This window comes from Aphanomyces invadans (genome assembly GCF_000520115.1).
Source record: "Aphanomyces invadans strain NJM9701 unplaced genomic scaffold supercont1.34, whole genome shotgun sequence".
Lineage (NCBI taxonomy): Eukaryota > Oomycota > Saprolegniomycetes > Saprolegniales > Verrucalvaceae > Aphanomyces > Aphanomyces invadans.
Window position 1 is genome coordinate 451536 of NW_008580179.1, and position 11926 is coordinate 463461.

At 59.2% G+C, this 11926-nt stretch overlaps 4 protein-coding genes across 7 annotated transcripts; 1 reads left to right on the forward strand and 3 right to left on the reverse strand.

Annotated features, from left to right (window-relative positions):
* Positions 1–37: 37 nt before the first annotated feature.
* On the reverse strand, positions 38–4237 carry H310_11841 (hypothetical protein; the record flags this gene model as incomplete). The annotated part of the gene is made up of 9 exons (XM_008878653.1): positions 38–1056; positions 1118–1513; positions 1562–2365; positions 2414–2557; positions 2607–2935; positions 2990–3224; positions 3268–3789; positions 3834–4017; positions 4112–4237. The coding sequence occupies 9 exons, from the start codon at positions 4235–4237 to the stop codon at positions 38–40; spliced, it is 3759 nt and encodes a 1252-aa protein (XP_008876875.1).
* A 170-nt stretch (positions 4238–4407) lies between these two features.
* Positions 4408–6090, reverse strand: H310_11842 (tryptophan-tRNA ligase; the record flags this gene model as incomplete). The annotated part of the gene is made up of 3 exons (XM_008878654.1): positions 4408–4781; positions 4826–5474; positions 5542–6090. The coding sequence occupies 3 exons, from the start codon at positions 6088–6090 to the stop codon at positions 4408–4410; spliced, it is 1572 nt and encodes a 523-aa protein (XP_008876876.1).
* Positions 6091–6539: 449 nt separating this feature from the next.
* Positions 6540–7627, forward strand: H310_11843 (hypothetical protein). The gene has a single exon (XM_008878655.1). It carries the CDS (start codon positions 6564–6566, stop codon positions 7548–7550), a length of 987 nt encoding a protein of 328 aa, XP_008876877.1. The 5' UTR covers positions 6540–6563; the 3' UTR covers positions 7551–7627.
* Positions 7628–8173: 546 nt separating this feature from the next.
* H310_11844 (hypothetical protein) lies at positions 8174–11873 on the reverse strand (the record flags this gene model as incomplete). Of its 4 annotated transcripts, XM_008878657.1 has the most annotated exons (10): positions 8174–8306; positions 8356–8636; positions 8690–8792; positions 8854–8924; positions 8970–9460; positions 9517–9601; positions 9660–9832; positions 9883–10014; positions 10059–10170; positions 10916–11873. In XM_008878657.1, the coding sequence occupies 9 exons, from the start codon at positions 11871–11873 to the stop codon at positions 8518–8520; spliced, it is 2244 nt and encodes a 747-aa protein (XP_008876879.1). In that variant the 3' UTR covers positions 8174–8306; positions 8356–8517. The 4 variants fall into 4 exon arrangements, with proteins under 4 accessions (XP_008876879.1, XP_008876878.1, XP_008876881.1 ...); XM_008878656.1 differs by having other exon boundaries at positions 8356–8792; XM_008878659.1 differs by lacking the exon at positions 8174–8306 and having other exon boundaries at positions 8309–8636.
* Between the last annotated feature and the right edge of the window lie 53 nt (positions 11874–11926).

An 11926-nucleotide genomic window follows, 5' to 3' on the forward strand; every position in this document is an offset into this window, starting at 1 on the left:
ATGCATGCATCAGCACCGGAATGCACCCGCATCATGCCTACGCGAAGGCGACAGGGCCAGAGATGGCGGGGCCGAGCGGCCGCCCCGCGCTGTCCGTGACTTGAAGCTCGTCGCTGGCGGACAGTTCGGCCGTTTGGATCGTGTACGACACGTTGGCATATTGCCGAAGAGGCTCGGGAACGGCGGGCTGGACGTGAAATGCACACACGTGCACGCCTGTCGTGATGCTGCCTTTGTAGTTGTCGCTAAACGATCCATCGAGCGATGTCATCGTAGCTGCGCCGTTCGTGAGAGAGCATCCGTCGTAGTCGCTTTGACACGTTTTCTTGGCGTTGTGGAGGATGCAGTACGGAAGGGACGGCGCGTCCATGGTGGTGTCCCCTAGTGTTTGGCAGCTGAACGACGTGAGGGACTCGACGACCTGCGATGCATCGGGGCCCGTGATGAGGCAGTTGGTTGAGCTCACAATGCCGTCGGCCGTCGCGGACTGCACGGACCACGAGCCAGCGTTGTCGACAAAGACAAAGTCACGCTTGACGTTGTACATCCTGGCGAGGGTGCCGGAATCGTATACTGGCACGGAGGCTGGAGTTGGACCGGGGGGTGGTGGTGGAGGTGGCGTTGCAGAGGTCGGGGGTGGTCCCGGTGGGCCACCGGCCAAGCGCCGATGGCCAGGAACTTCCAGCATGTAGCAAGTCGCGCCACACTGGATGCCGCCTCCTCCCGGGTCGTTGATTCGTGTCTTGATCTTGATGTAGTCGACGGTGGCGACGATCGTGGTGGGGGTAGCCGAGTCGACTTGGCTAATTTTAAAGTTGGTGGACCACGTCGGCATGTCGTCGCACTGGCACTCTTCGTCGGCGCTGTCCAAGTGGTGGCCGACGGCGTACGCTTTAGCAAGCGGGACAAAGGCCGTTGCTGTGTATGCTTTCGTCGCCAAGTACGTGGAAAACGCGTTGCAGCTTCGAGACGAGATCGCAAACGGAAAGTCGCAGTCAGCGCCATCGACCGTCTTCGTCGGGACAGACACGATCGGCGCCAACGCCGCCAGCGATTCTACAAGATCCAAACCACAACACGGTCACCGCATCGTTGCATGCGTGTACGCCAGCCGTACCGACGTGAACGAGGCACGGTGACTGCAGGCCAGCCGAAGGCCCGGCGTAAGGAGCGGTATTCACAGCCACATACGCCATGGCTGTCGACGGCGCCGCGATCGTCTTGCATGCCACATCGTTTACACACACTTCGATCTCGGTGCTCGACGTTCGGTGCAGTCGAATCAAGAGTGCCTTGGCTGTGACGTCCGCCACGGCGATCGTTGCGACCGACGCGCCGTCCACGGCGATGTCGACCAAGTTGGTCGACCCGGTCACTGCCAAGACTCTCACGTTCCCCGCGTTGAAGACTCCAATTCTCCACGGTCTCGTTGAAGTTGCGGTGACGGCGACGACGGCGCCGACGGCGAGCCCGTTTGGGATGGTAAACGGCGACGCCACGCAATCGTACGGCTCTAAACCATTCCAAGCAAGTGAGATGAAAGGACAGCGCGACTGCGTACTTGGAGGATACGCCCCAAACGACAGGGTCGGTGTCGCCATATCGTTTTGGTTGGCGGACAAGTCGCGACTCGATCCTTCCATGAATCGGTACTCGGCAAGAAGATGCAGTCGGTCGGGGGATGGCTGGAAAAACGTTGCAACGGGACGCACCTCTGTCCACATTCGCATGAACGAGATCGCTCCGTCCATGGGCCCGAGCGTCACGTTTTGGTTTGCCGACAACGGCACGTTCGGCGATATGCTTGTCGTGCTCGCGACCAGCATGGCGTCGTTTGTCGCCGACATCTCGTACACCGACATGGTGCCTGCGGCATTCGCCCACACCCACACAATCGAGTGCCAATTGCCATCCGCGACATTCACGGCCGTGATCCACGGCGGGGACATGCCCACTGTGATGGTCAGTCCAGAGGACCGCTTGATGGCGAGATCCGGGTGCTTGACCAGGATGTCGTTGCCTACGGGAGGCGAGAGCACTTGGAGGCGCAGCTCGACGGTGAAGTCTGGGGTCGACGGGATGCCGTAGATCGAGCAGACCGTCGCAGTCGTTGCACTCGTCAATCGGAGCGCGTAATTTGCCGGCGCTTCGCAAATGTGTTGGGCGTTGCAGACGGTAGCGTCCGGGCAGTCTGTGGACGATGTGCATTGTCTGCGAATCGAAATGTCGGGCGGCGCAGCGTCGGCGACTTTCGTGCACATGCCCGTAGGGCTGCATTGAGTGCCGTGGGGGCACTGGAACACATCGGGGCACGACTGCTCGAGCGCGTTCCCATCCCAGTCCACGTTGGGAAGCTGTGGTTGGACTGCCGACAAAACATGAGCTACCATCGAGTGTAGGGTGCATGCTGTACCAGTGATGGCGGGTGGAAGCGGACAATAAGCGCAGTCCCCGCTAAAGAGCCGTCCTGCCGCGCCGTCGTACGCCACCACCGACGACGACGCCTTGGTCCGTGTGCACGTCATCAAGGCCGGGTTCAACGACCCACAGTCAGGGTCTACAGTCGCTTCGTCGTGACATCGACGCAATTGTGCGATGGAATGTACCGAAGAGGCCGCAGCCGCAGTCGCAGCCGTCGTTGGAATCGTAATGCGACGCGGCGCAGAGCCATCCTTCTGGAATGTTGCATGCGTTGCCATCCCATCCTTTGTTGCAGTCGCACGACCCCAGGACGCACGTGCCATGGCTTGGTCCGCTGCACGCATTCGGGCAGTACGATGCCTTCCACCCGAGCGTAAAGCCCGCGGACGGCGGCCCGTGGTCCGTGAAGTACGTGATGTACACGTGCGCCCGCGGCGTTTTGATCGTGTCCTGCGGACCATTCGTTTCAATGAATTGCGCCAAGAGCGGCGCATTCGCCGACGTGCCGTCGTACCTGGACAGGTGTGAGCCAACACAAACTCACACGGATCAAGGACGCAACTCGTACATGGACACGATGGCCCCGCCCTTGAGGTCGAACGTTCGAAAGTCGAGCCAGATCGAGTCAAATGGCACCCGCGCCGCGCCGTCGCGGAACGGTTGAAGCAACCACGAACAGTTCATGTTGGGCTTGGTCGTTCCAGCCATGTTGTCCTTGATCTGCATCTCCATCGACACACTGTTTGCGTCGGTCGCTTCCAAGCGCGGGGTCAGCACCGTCACGCCATCGCAGTACGCGCTCACTACGCGGCACCGTCAACACGCTTCGACGAACATAGCCCGTACCAAACGAGTACGAGATCCGCACGCCAGACACGCCGGTATTCCCGTCATTCACCGAGTTCATCTTGGCAAACGATCGGAACACGATAAACACGTCCGGCGCCATCGACACCAACGTGAACGGGACGATGCCGTCGCCCGTTCCAGTAAAGTAAATCCACGACCCGTCGCGGCGTCGATCGGTCAAGAGGGATCCGTCCGTGAGGCTGCACGTCATCGGGTCAAACGAACTTCCCTGAACGGATGTGCAGCTCCCTGGAATGGTCGACGTGTAATCAAATGCTCCAACGTTGTCCTGGCCCATGATGTCCGTGTTGCGACTGTACCGACTCCATCCTTGGGGCACGGCAGCGTCGACGCCCAAGTTGATGAGCAGCACGTCGTTGTATACGTCCATGGTCAAGTCGACGATGTCCACGTCGAGCTGGACGACTTTGTTTGGGCTCGCCGTCGAGATCTTCCAGTGGCAGTCCGTCGATGGCTCGTACGTGCCTTGGGTCTGCGGCATTCGATCGACCAAGACGCCTACACTCGACCGAGTCATTATCACGACGACAGTGTCGCCGCACCTGGCGCCTTGGTGATGGTCGTCGAGAGCTTGCATTTTTGACCGAATGCGACGCCCGCAGCCAGCAACAGCACCCACGGCACGGTCATGCGCTGCAGCGAACCGTCACGTGTGTGGCGCTCGGATTCGAAAGTTTGTCCAAAATAGAAGAATCGCACGACGGGCAACCGCACCGACTGGCCCACCTGCTTGGAGCGTCTCCATCGTCTTCGCCCCAACGAGCCAGGAACGTGGCGAGGCATCGGAATCCTGTCATGCCAAACGCGGTGGGAGCCGCACCTCCATCAAGCCAAGGTAAGGCTGCGCCTGGACCGGCTGAATCGAACCCAGCAACTCGGCAAGTCCATGCAATCGAGCCACGGCAGTGCCTCGACGGGGGCCGCGCCACCCTCGCAGTTTGGCCATGGTCGCGGCGTTGGACGTCCGCACGTTGCTTGGCGGAGGCGGCAACTTGCGACCCGCCACTGCATGTAGCACAGCGGCGCTGGCACAACTTGCAACGAAAAGTACCAACGGGAGAGTAGGGTGAAAGGCATGCCGTGTGCGATCGACATGCATGGTGGCATTCATGCAAGTTAAAACTCCAACGGTCGAACACGCATGAATTCGCGGATTTGGTCGTCCGTGATGGCGGCGCGCTTGGCTTGGAAGGCTGCGTTCGTGTCAGCCATGACTTGGATCAACCTGTCCTTGACAACGCCTGACATCATGCGTCCGCTGCCGTATTCTTCGGCGAGTTGCGCGAGCTCCGCGTCGTCCTCGAGCATGAACGTCAAGTACTGGAACGGGATGTCGACGTCGAGGTTTGCGCCATACTTTTCGTGATCGGCTTTGGTTTCGCCGCCGCCGCTAAACGCGAACCGGCGAATCTTGTCCGCGACCACGTCGGCCGAGTCCGAGATGTAGATGGTCGCGGACGCATTGCTGCCGCTCATCTTGGTCGACGCGCCTATGCAACCCCGTGTGAAGCTCGATCGTCAAGACATCGCGCACCTTGCAACGCCGGAAAGAACTTGGAAAAGATGAGCGTCGGCTTTTGGTACCCTATCCGGGGCGCGACGTCCCGCGTCATGCGAAAGTACGGGTCCTGGTCGATGGCGCACGGAATCAAGCACCGGAGGTCCGTGCGGCCGCTAAACGGGATCGGGAACGTCTGCGGGAACGATGGACACGCCTGGACGGCCGGAAACGCCGACTTGCCAATGTTGTCGCTGCCGGAGAACCCAAAAATGCCACGGACTTGGTTGTACGTGACGCACTTTTGAATCTTGAGAATCTCGGGGTACATCGTGTCGATGTAGTCTGCATTGCGAAAGATAAATGTCTTCTTCGGGTCGAACCCGCACGCGATGATGTCCTTGGAGTTTTCCCATGCCATCTTCTCGCTTTCGTCGAGCGTTTGGTCCTTGAACAAAAACTTTTCGTCGTCCGTGAGTTGGATCACGAGGGGCACGTTGAACGCTTTCTGCAGCCACGCCGTGAATGAGAACGGAATCAAGTGGCCCAAGTGGAGGCTGCCGCTCGAAGGGCCGCGCCCCGTGTACAAGTAGAACTTTTGGCCCTTCTCGTACAGGTCCAGGATCTCGTTGAATTCGCGGTGCGCAAAGAAATAGCCGCGGCGGAGGTACCGGTGCGCGCGCACCTATGCATGAACATGTCAGTAGGACGTCGACTCGAGATGGCCGCATGTTGACGGGCCGACGACGCACCCCCGTGAGCTTCTCGACGCGGTCCACCAGGTCCTGAGTCAACTTGGAGCACCCAAACGTGTCCACGAGCTTTTCGTAGTCGACGCCGCCTTCCGCTTCGACTTCCCAAGGCGTGACCTTCTGACCGCTCGACGCACCGTGCAATGCCGTGTGATGAGCGTACTTGGCTTGCCGCATGACGAGGTCGACCCCCGATGGGATCGCGGCGGTCGCGTCGACAGGTTTGGCAGTCGCCGACGGCTTTGCAGGCTTCTTGGACGCGGCCTTTTCCTTGGGAGCCGACGAGGCAGCAGCCTTTTCCGCAAGCTTTTTCTCCTTCTTCAGCTGACTCTTGGACTTTTCGCCGTCCGCTTTGGCGGGTTCAGGCGCCGCCTTGGCCGCTTTCGGGGCAGCTGGGGGTTTGTACTCCTCGCCCGTCGCCGACTTGTATTCGTCCTTGAGCTTCTTCAGCTCAGCCAGCTGAGCTTGGAAGTCTTTCTTGTCGCTCTTTAGCTGACGGATCTCATCGCCCTTCGCCACGATCGCAGCTACCAACGCTTGCGCGGTCATGGCGGTCAACACAAATTCCAAATGCCACCCGCGAAATTGTGGTCGCGCCGTCGATACGAAATTTAATTTGACTGCATACAAAAATCCCGTCAATAAAATTCCAACCTCTCGAATTCCCGCAGCAATGTGCCAAAAAATTAACCGCTTTCTTTTTATCCTACCAGACAACCCTACCATGCAATTGGGCGGGATGCACACGCAGTTCAGCCTCGTTCCCGCGATAGCAGCGGCACCAGTTTAGGTAGGCACGTATCACTAGCAAGCGCTCCATGTTCCACCGCCCAATTCCTTAGTTCATACAATTCCAACTCGACAGGGTGATGCTGCACCCATACCATGTTGTATTAGTCCCAAAAGACATACCAAACACCATATTAAGAACCATCGTGCGAAGACCTCTATTTATTAATATCTAGAAGGAACGCACTGCATGTTTTCATATTGTCCAAGCGGTACGAATTTGACGTTCGCCGATGGCTACGACGACGCTGCACTCTGGACTGAGCCACCCCGCGATGCGGGCATGGACCGAGCCGACGCTCCATGGGTCGCAGCTCATCTACCCGCTCTTCATCACGGCTCGCCCGGACGACAACCCCATCCGCGGACTCGAACCCAACGTGCAGTGGGGCAACCGCAACAACTACGCGACCCTCGTCGCACACTTGGACGGCCTCGTCGCGAAGGGCCTGCGCAGCGTCATGCTGTTCGGGGTCGTGGACAACAAGGACGCCGAGGGATGCATGGCGGACGACCCGTCGACCCCCGTCATGGAGGTCATGAAGGTCCTGCGCACCGAGCTGCCGTCGCTCCTCGTCGCGTGCGACGTGTGCATGTGCGAGTACACGGACCACGGCCACTGCGGCCTGCTCCGGACGTCGCTGGACGGCGAAGCGATCATCGACAACGCGGCGACCGTGGCCCGGCTCGGCGACATCGCGCTCGCGTACGCCAAGGCCGGCGCGCACATGGTGTGTCCGTCCGACATGATGGACAACCGCATCGGCGTGATCCGGTCGACGTTGAACCAGCACGGGTTTGCGCACGTCAGCATCATGGCGTACACGTCCAAGAAGGCGTCGTGCATGTACGCGCCGTTCCGCGACGCAGTCGAGTCGACGTTCAAGGGGGACCGGAAGCGGTACCAGCATCCCGTCGGGAGTGTGTCGCATGCGCTGCTCGCGTACGACCGCGACGTGGCGGAGGGCGCCGACACGGTGATCGTCAAGCCGAGTCTGTTCTACGCCGACATTGTGCGGACGCTGAGCGACAAGAAGCTTGTGCCGGTCGCGTGCTACGTCGTGTCGGGCGAGTACAAGATGCTCAAGGACTACGGCGACTCGACGGGGTCCATGGACGCGGTCGTGCGCGAGGCCCACTTGAGCCTTGTCCGCGCTGGCGGGAGCATCCTGATCACGTACTTTACGCCGTTCATCTTGGACCGCCTTGCCGAATGGTAAAGACGCGAGGCAAAAGAAGTAGCGTCGTGTGTAAAGTTGATATGAGGTCTAAGGGAGAAGAGCTTTCAACGCTGCCATGACGAGTTCAAACGTGGCGGAGCTTCGGTCTTTCAGTCCGACAGCCGCGACAATTGATTTCCCACGCGGAATGCTACACGAATGGGTCACTCGATGGACGTAAACTTGACGTACCCGAAGTGCTCGAGGAACTGCCGCGCATACACCAAAAGAAGCGGATCGTCGCGCTTGCCGAGACGGATGGAGATGTCCACGTGTGGGTTTCCGTTCAAGCTTTCCTTGCTTGACGCTTCCATCTACGCAAAAATTCAGGATGGAACAAGCCAACGTCGTCGCCTTACAACGGTGCCAAATGTCCCCAGCTGCGTCACGGTCAAGAACAAGCGATCGCTGAACTCACTCACGATGAAGGTCGTCTCGACGCCGTTGATGTCCTACGCAACTTTCGTGAGTCCATCGAGGAGCACGCGTCCTCGTCTCCAGGAACGTGCCGTGGTACGTTCTCGAGTTGCAGGAACGGTTGCCATCTTGCGCAGTTCTCAAACAATCGCAAAATGCGCGCGATTTCTACCGGATACATCTCAATTTATCCGGACACTCGGCAGGCGGAGGAATTGTAACATTAGATAAGACGACGCGATCGGCGGAACAGCGGGGACGCTGCTACTGCGCGAAGGAGTTCGCGAGCGGCACGCGCTGTAGGATCTGTTCAAGCCATACTTGCCACGCATGGACAATCTGTCGAAACCATATCGTCATGACGTGCCTCCAATCCAGGTTGCCGAACCTCGTGGATGCGGAAGGAATTGCCAATGGTGCGGTTGTAGCGCAGTGGGTCCATGATGTGCACCATGGGCGACACAGGTGGAAACGAGGCGTGGCCGGGCGTGTCAATCTCAAAGTACTCTCTACCGATTCAGCACGTCACCGACGTCAACGAGCGACTCGTTCACGAAACGCACCCGCCATGCGCAATCGAGATGCCATACCGACCAAAGTCGAATTGAAGATGGAGATCGAGGAACTGGAGCAGTAGCATTCCAATCGTGCCTTGCCACACAACAAGCCCTAGAGCCGCCGCATCTCATGTCAGCTCATATCGTCTCGCCGGCTCAACCTACCATTCCGGAAAAACGTGTAGATCATGCACGGCTGCATGTCGTACACGCCATCGTACTGCGGCTCGAGCTCCTCCATAAACGCAGAATGGACGTCGCCTTGAAACTAGAACGTCAGGAGCATGCAGTGGGCATCCTTTTTTCCCTCTCCCTGCATCATGTCGTACTTGGAGAAATCGTACGACGAGCACAACGAGCGCATATGACGACAGCCCTCCCGAGTACGATGCGTTGAGTCCTACCGCACGCGTCAGGTAGATGCGTCGTCATAATCATCGCTTGCCTTGAGCGTGCAAATGCGCCTTGAGCACGAGCACGAGCGGCCGGAGCGCTGGCATCGCGAGGCGGTACTCGTCGACGAGTGTCCTCGCTTCGATGCCGCTGTGTCCAGGCGAGTGACTGCATGTGATGTCCATTTTGACCGGGAGCTTTCCTTTGACAAACTGCAGCTTCAAAATCGGAATGCGAGCGCTCCGGACGAGCTCGAGATGGCCAGCCCATGGACACGCGCCAAGGGCCGTCATGACTGTCTCGAGCATGTCAATGGGGCATGGGATGCCATCCGTGGTCGGCAACACGATCACGCAGTCCACGTCGCTGTGAGGCAGGCAGAGCTGGGTGTAAGTCGACCCGTACACTTCGACTTGCGATGCTGGGTACAAGTCTTGCACGAGGCGGTTCAAGGCGGCCGTGGCGCGCCGTTGCTTGTCGCGAAGCAGGTGCATGGTGACATCGACGCGATCGACGCAAGTCTCGATTTCATGGGAGAGCCACCTGCATGTGATGCAAACGAGAGTTTGGAAGGACAAATGACGTAAAGGGCCCTGTACCGGTGCATGGTGGAGTCGTTGAAGGGCAAATTGTTCGGTGGGGGAACTGGCGGAATCAACTCGTCGGCAGCTGGCGGATTGTCGTCTGGCACAACAGATGAGCAAGGAACGAAGCGAGGTGGGAAGAGAAGTGCTTGGCAGACCTTGGTTGTTGGAGGACGACGCGTTGTGGCGATGATGCCCAACGTTGTGGCAGCGATTGTTGTCGCATGTGGACTTTGATCGCAGCCTTTGCTTGGAAGACCGGTTGTGCTTGTGAGAGTGCTGATGCTGCTTCAGGTCGGACGAATGCGATTTCGCGCGCACGGTTGGCTGCCTGTGATGATGGAATGGTGAGAAGGCGGTTGGAGACGACAGTCGACGCACGAAGATTTTAGGGGCGGCGAATGCGTCTGGTTCGAATCAGTAGAGTGGAGTGGGCGGGATGCATGCGCGGGCACTCGAGCGCTGTGTTCGGGTGATGGTGGTCGTTTTTGCTGTGTTGCACTTGGATGGACCCTGGAAAAATGCATTAGGAGTCGAGATGACAGCTCGGTTGGTACCTCACGTCTCCGTTCAGAATACCATCGATGACATGGAGCATCTTGCATCGATATCCATACTTGCATGTTCCAGTTTCGGTGAATTCTCGGCACATGGAGTCCATCGGGAGTGCTGTCCCAAGGCTCGCAGCACGGTTACGATTGTTGCGTTTCAAGGTGTGGGACACAGCGGGCATGATGAAGTCGTCCGATCGCGGGCAATCCAGGGCACACACGTGCTTTGGTCGATGGTGCAGCGGTGCAAATGGGCGGCAGCACGTCGACTTGATCGAGTTTCTCCGCCGCCGACAACTTAATGCGGTGGACCCGAAAGCAGATCGCGATGGATTTTGCATATGGGTCATCCGGATAATTTCTCCTCAAACCTTCGCCAAGAATTCGTCTTGAAGTTTGTATGTCGTTGTAGCGAACGACACAATCCGGATAATGATGATGTAACGGACTTGATAAAACGTGCTCTTCTGCGACGCGGCGGTGACAGGCCCGTGGCGGCAATTGCCGCGAAAACTACACCGACGACGGTGGTCGTCGAGTCGAATGCACTGGGCATGCCCCAAAGGGCGATTTAAGCTGTGCCTGGAGGGCCAACGTGACCGCCATGGAATGCTGCTTCGGCTGGGCACTGTAGGACGTGCACCCTTGCGGCGACGCACCACAGCGAAGGTCACTACAATAGCAGCTCTAACTAAACCAGCGCCAGCAACTTTTGTTAGCATCCATGCGCCAGCGCACGACCCTTTGGTTAGCCCCAGCCAGACCACGCCTGGCGCACAACACATCCCCTTCCAACACAGAGCTCCGCACATGATCAAACCGCATCATTCTCCCCAGTTTTCAGGCGTTCGGTTCGTGGCAACCACTCGACTTGGACGCTCCATCTAAAAGGCGCTCCAAGATGAACGGCGTAAAGTACGTGATCAGGATGCTCCCGCCAGCGCGGACAAGGCTCAAGTGGGCCTCGCGCACGACCGCGTCCATGGACCCCGTCGAGTCGCCGTAGTCCTTGAGCATCTTGTACTCGCCCGACACGACGTAGCACGCGACCGGCACAAGCTTCTTGTCGCTCAGCGTCCGCACAATGTCGGCGTAGAACAGACTCGGCTTGACGATCACCGTGTCGGCGCCCTCCGCCACGTCGCGGTCGTACGCGAGCAGCGCATGCGACACACTCCCGACGGGATGCTGGTACCGCTTCCGGTCCCCCTTGAACGTCGACTCGACTGCGTCGCGGAACGGCGCGTACATGCACGACGCCTTCTTGGACGTGTACGCCATGATGCTGACGTGCGCAAACCCGTGCTGGTTCAACGTCGACCGGATCACGCCGATGCGGTTGTCCATCATGTCGGACGGACACACCATGTGCGCGCCGGCCTTGGCGTACGCGAGCGCGATGTCGCCGAGCCGGGCCACGGTCGCCGCGTTGTCGATGATCTCTTCGCCGTCCAGCGACGTCCGGAGCAGGCCGCAGTGGCCGTGGTCCGTGTACTCGCACATGCACACGTCGCACGCGACGAGGAGCGACGGCAGCTCGGTGCGCAGGACCTTCATGACCTCCATGACGGGGGTCGACGGGTCGTCCGCCATGCATCCCTCGGCGTCCTTGTTGTCCACGACCCCGAACAGCATGACGCTGCGCAGGCCCTTCGCGACGAGGCCGTCCAAGTGTGCGACGAGGGTCGCGTAGTTGTTGCGGTTGCCCCACTGCACGTTGGGTTCGAGTCCGCGGATGGGGTTGTCGTCCGGGCGAGCCGTGATGAAGAGCGGGTAGATGAGCTGCGACCCATGGAGCGTCGGCTCGGTCCATGCCCGCATCGCGGGGTGGCTCAGTCCAGAGTGCAGTGTTGTGGAGGTTGGGGGAATTTGAG

Excerpts from the sequence above, each read along its gene's own strand:
- H310_11843 (XM_008878655.1), top strand. The coding sequence starts at position 6,564 with ATGGCTACGACGACGCTGCACTCTGGACTGAGCCACCCCGCGATGCGG.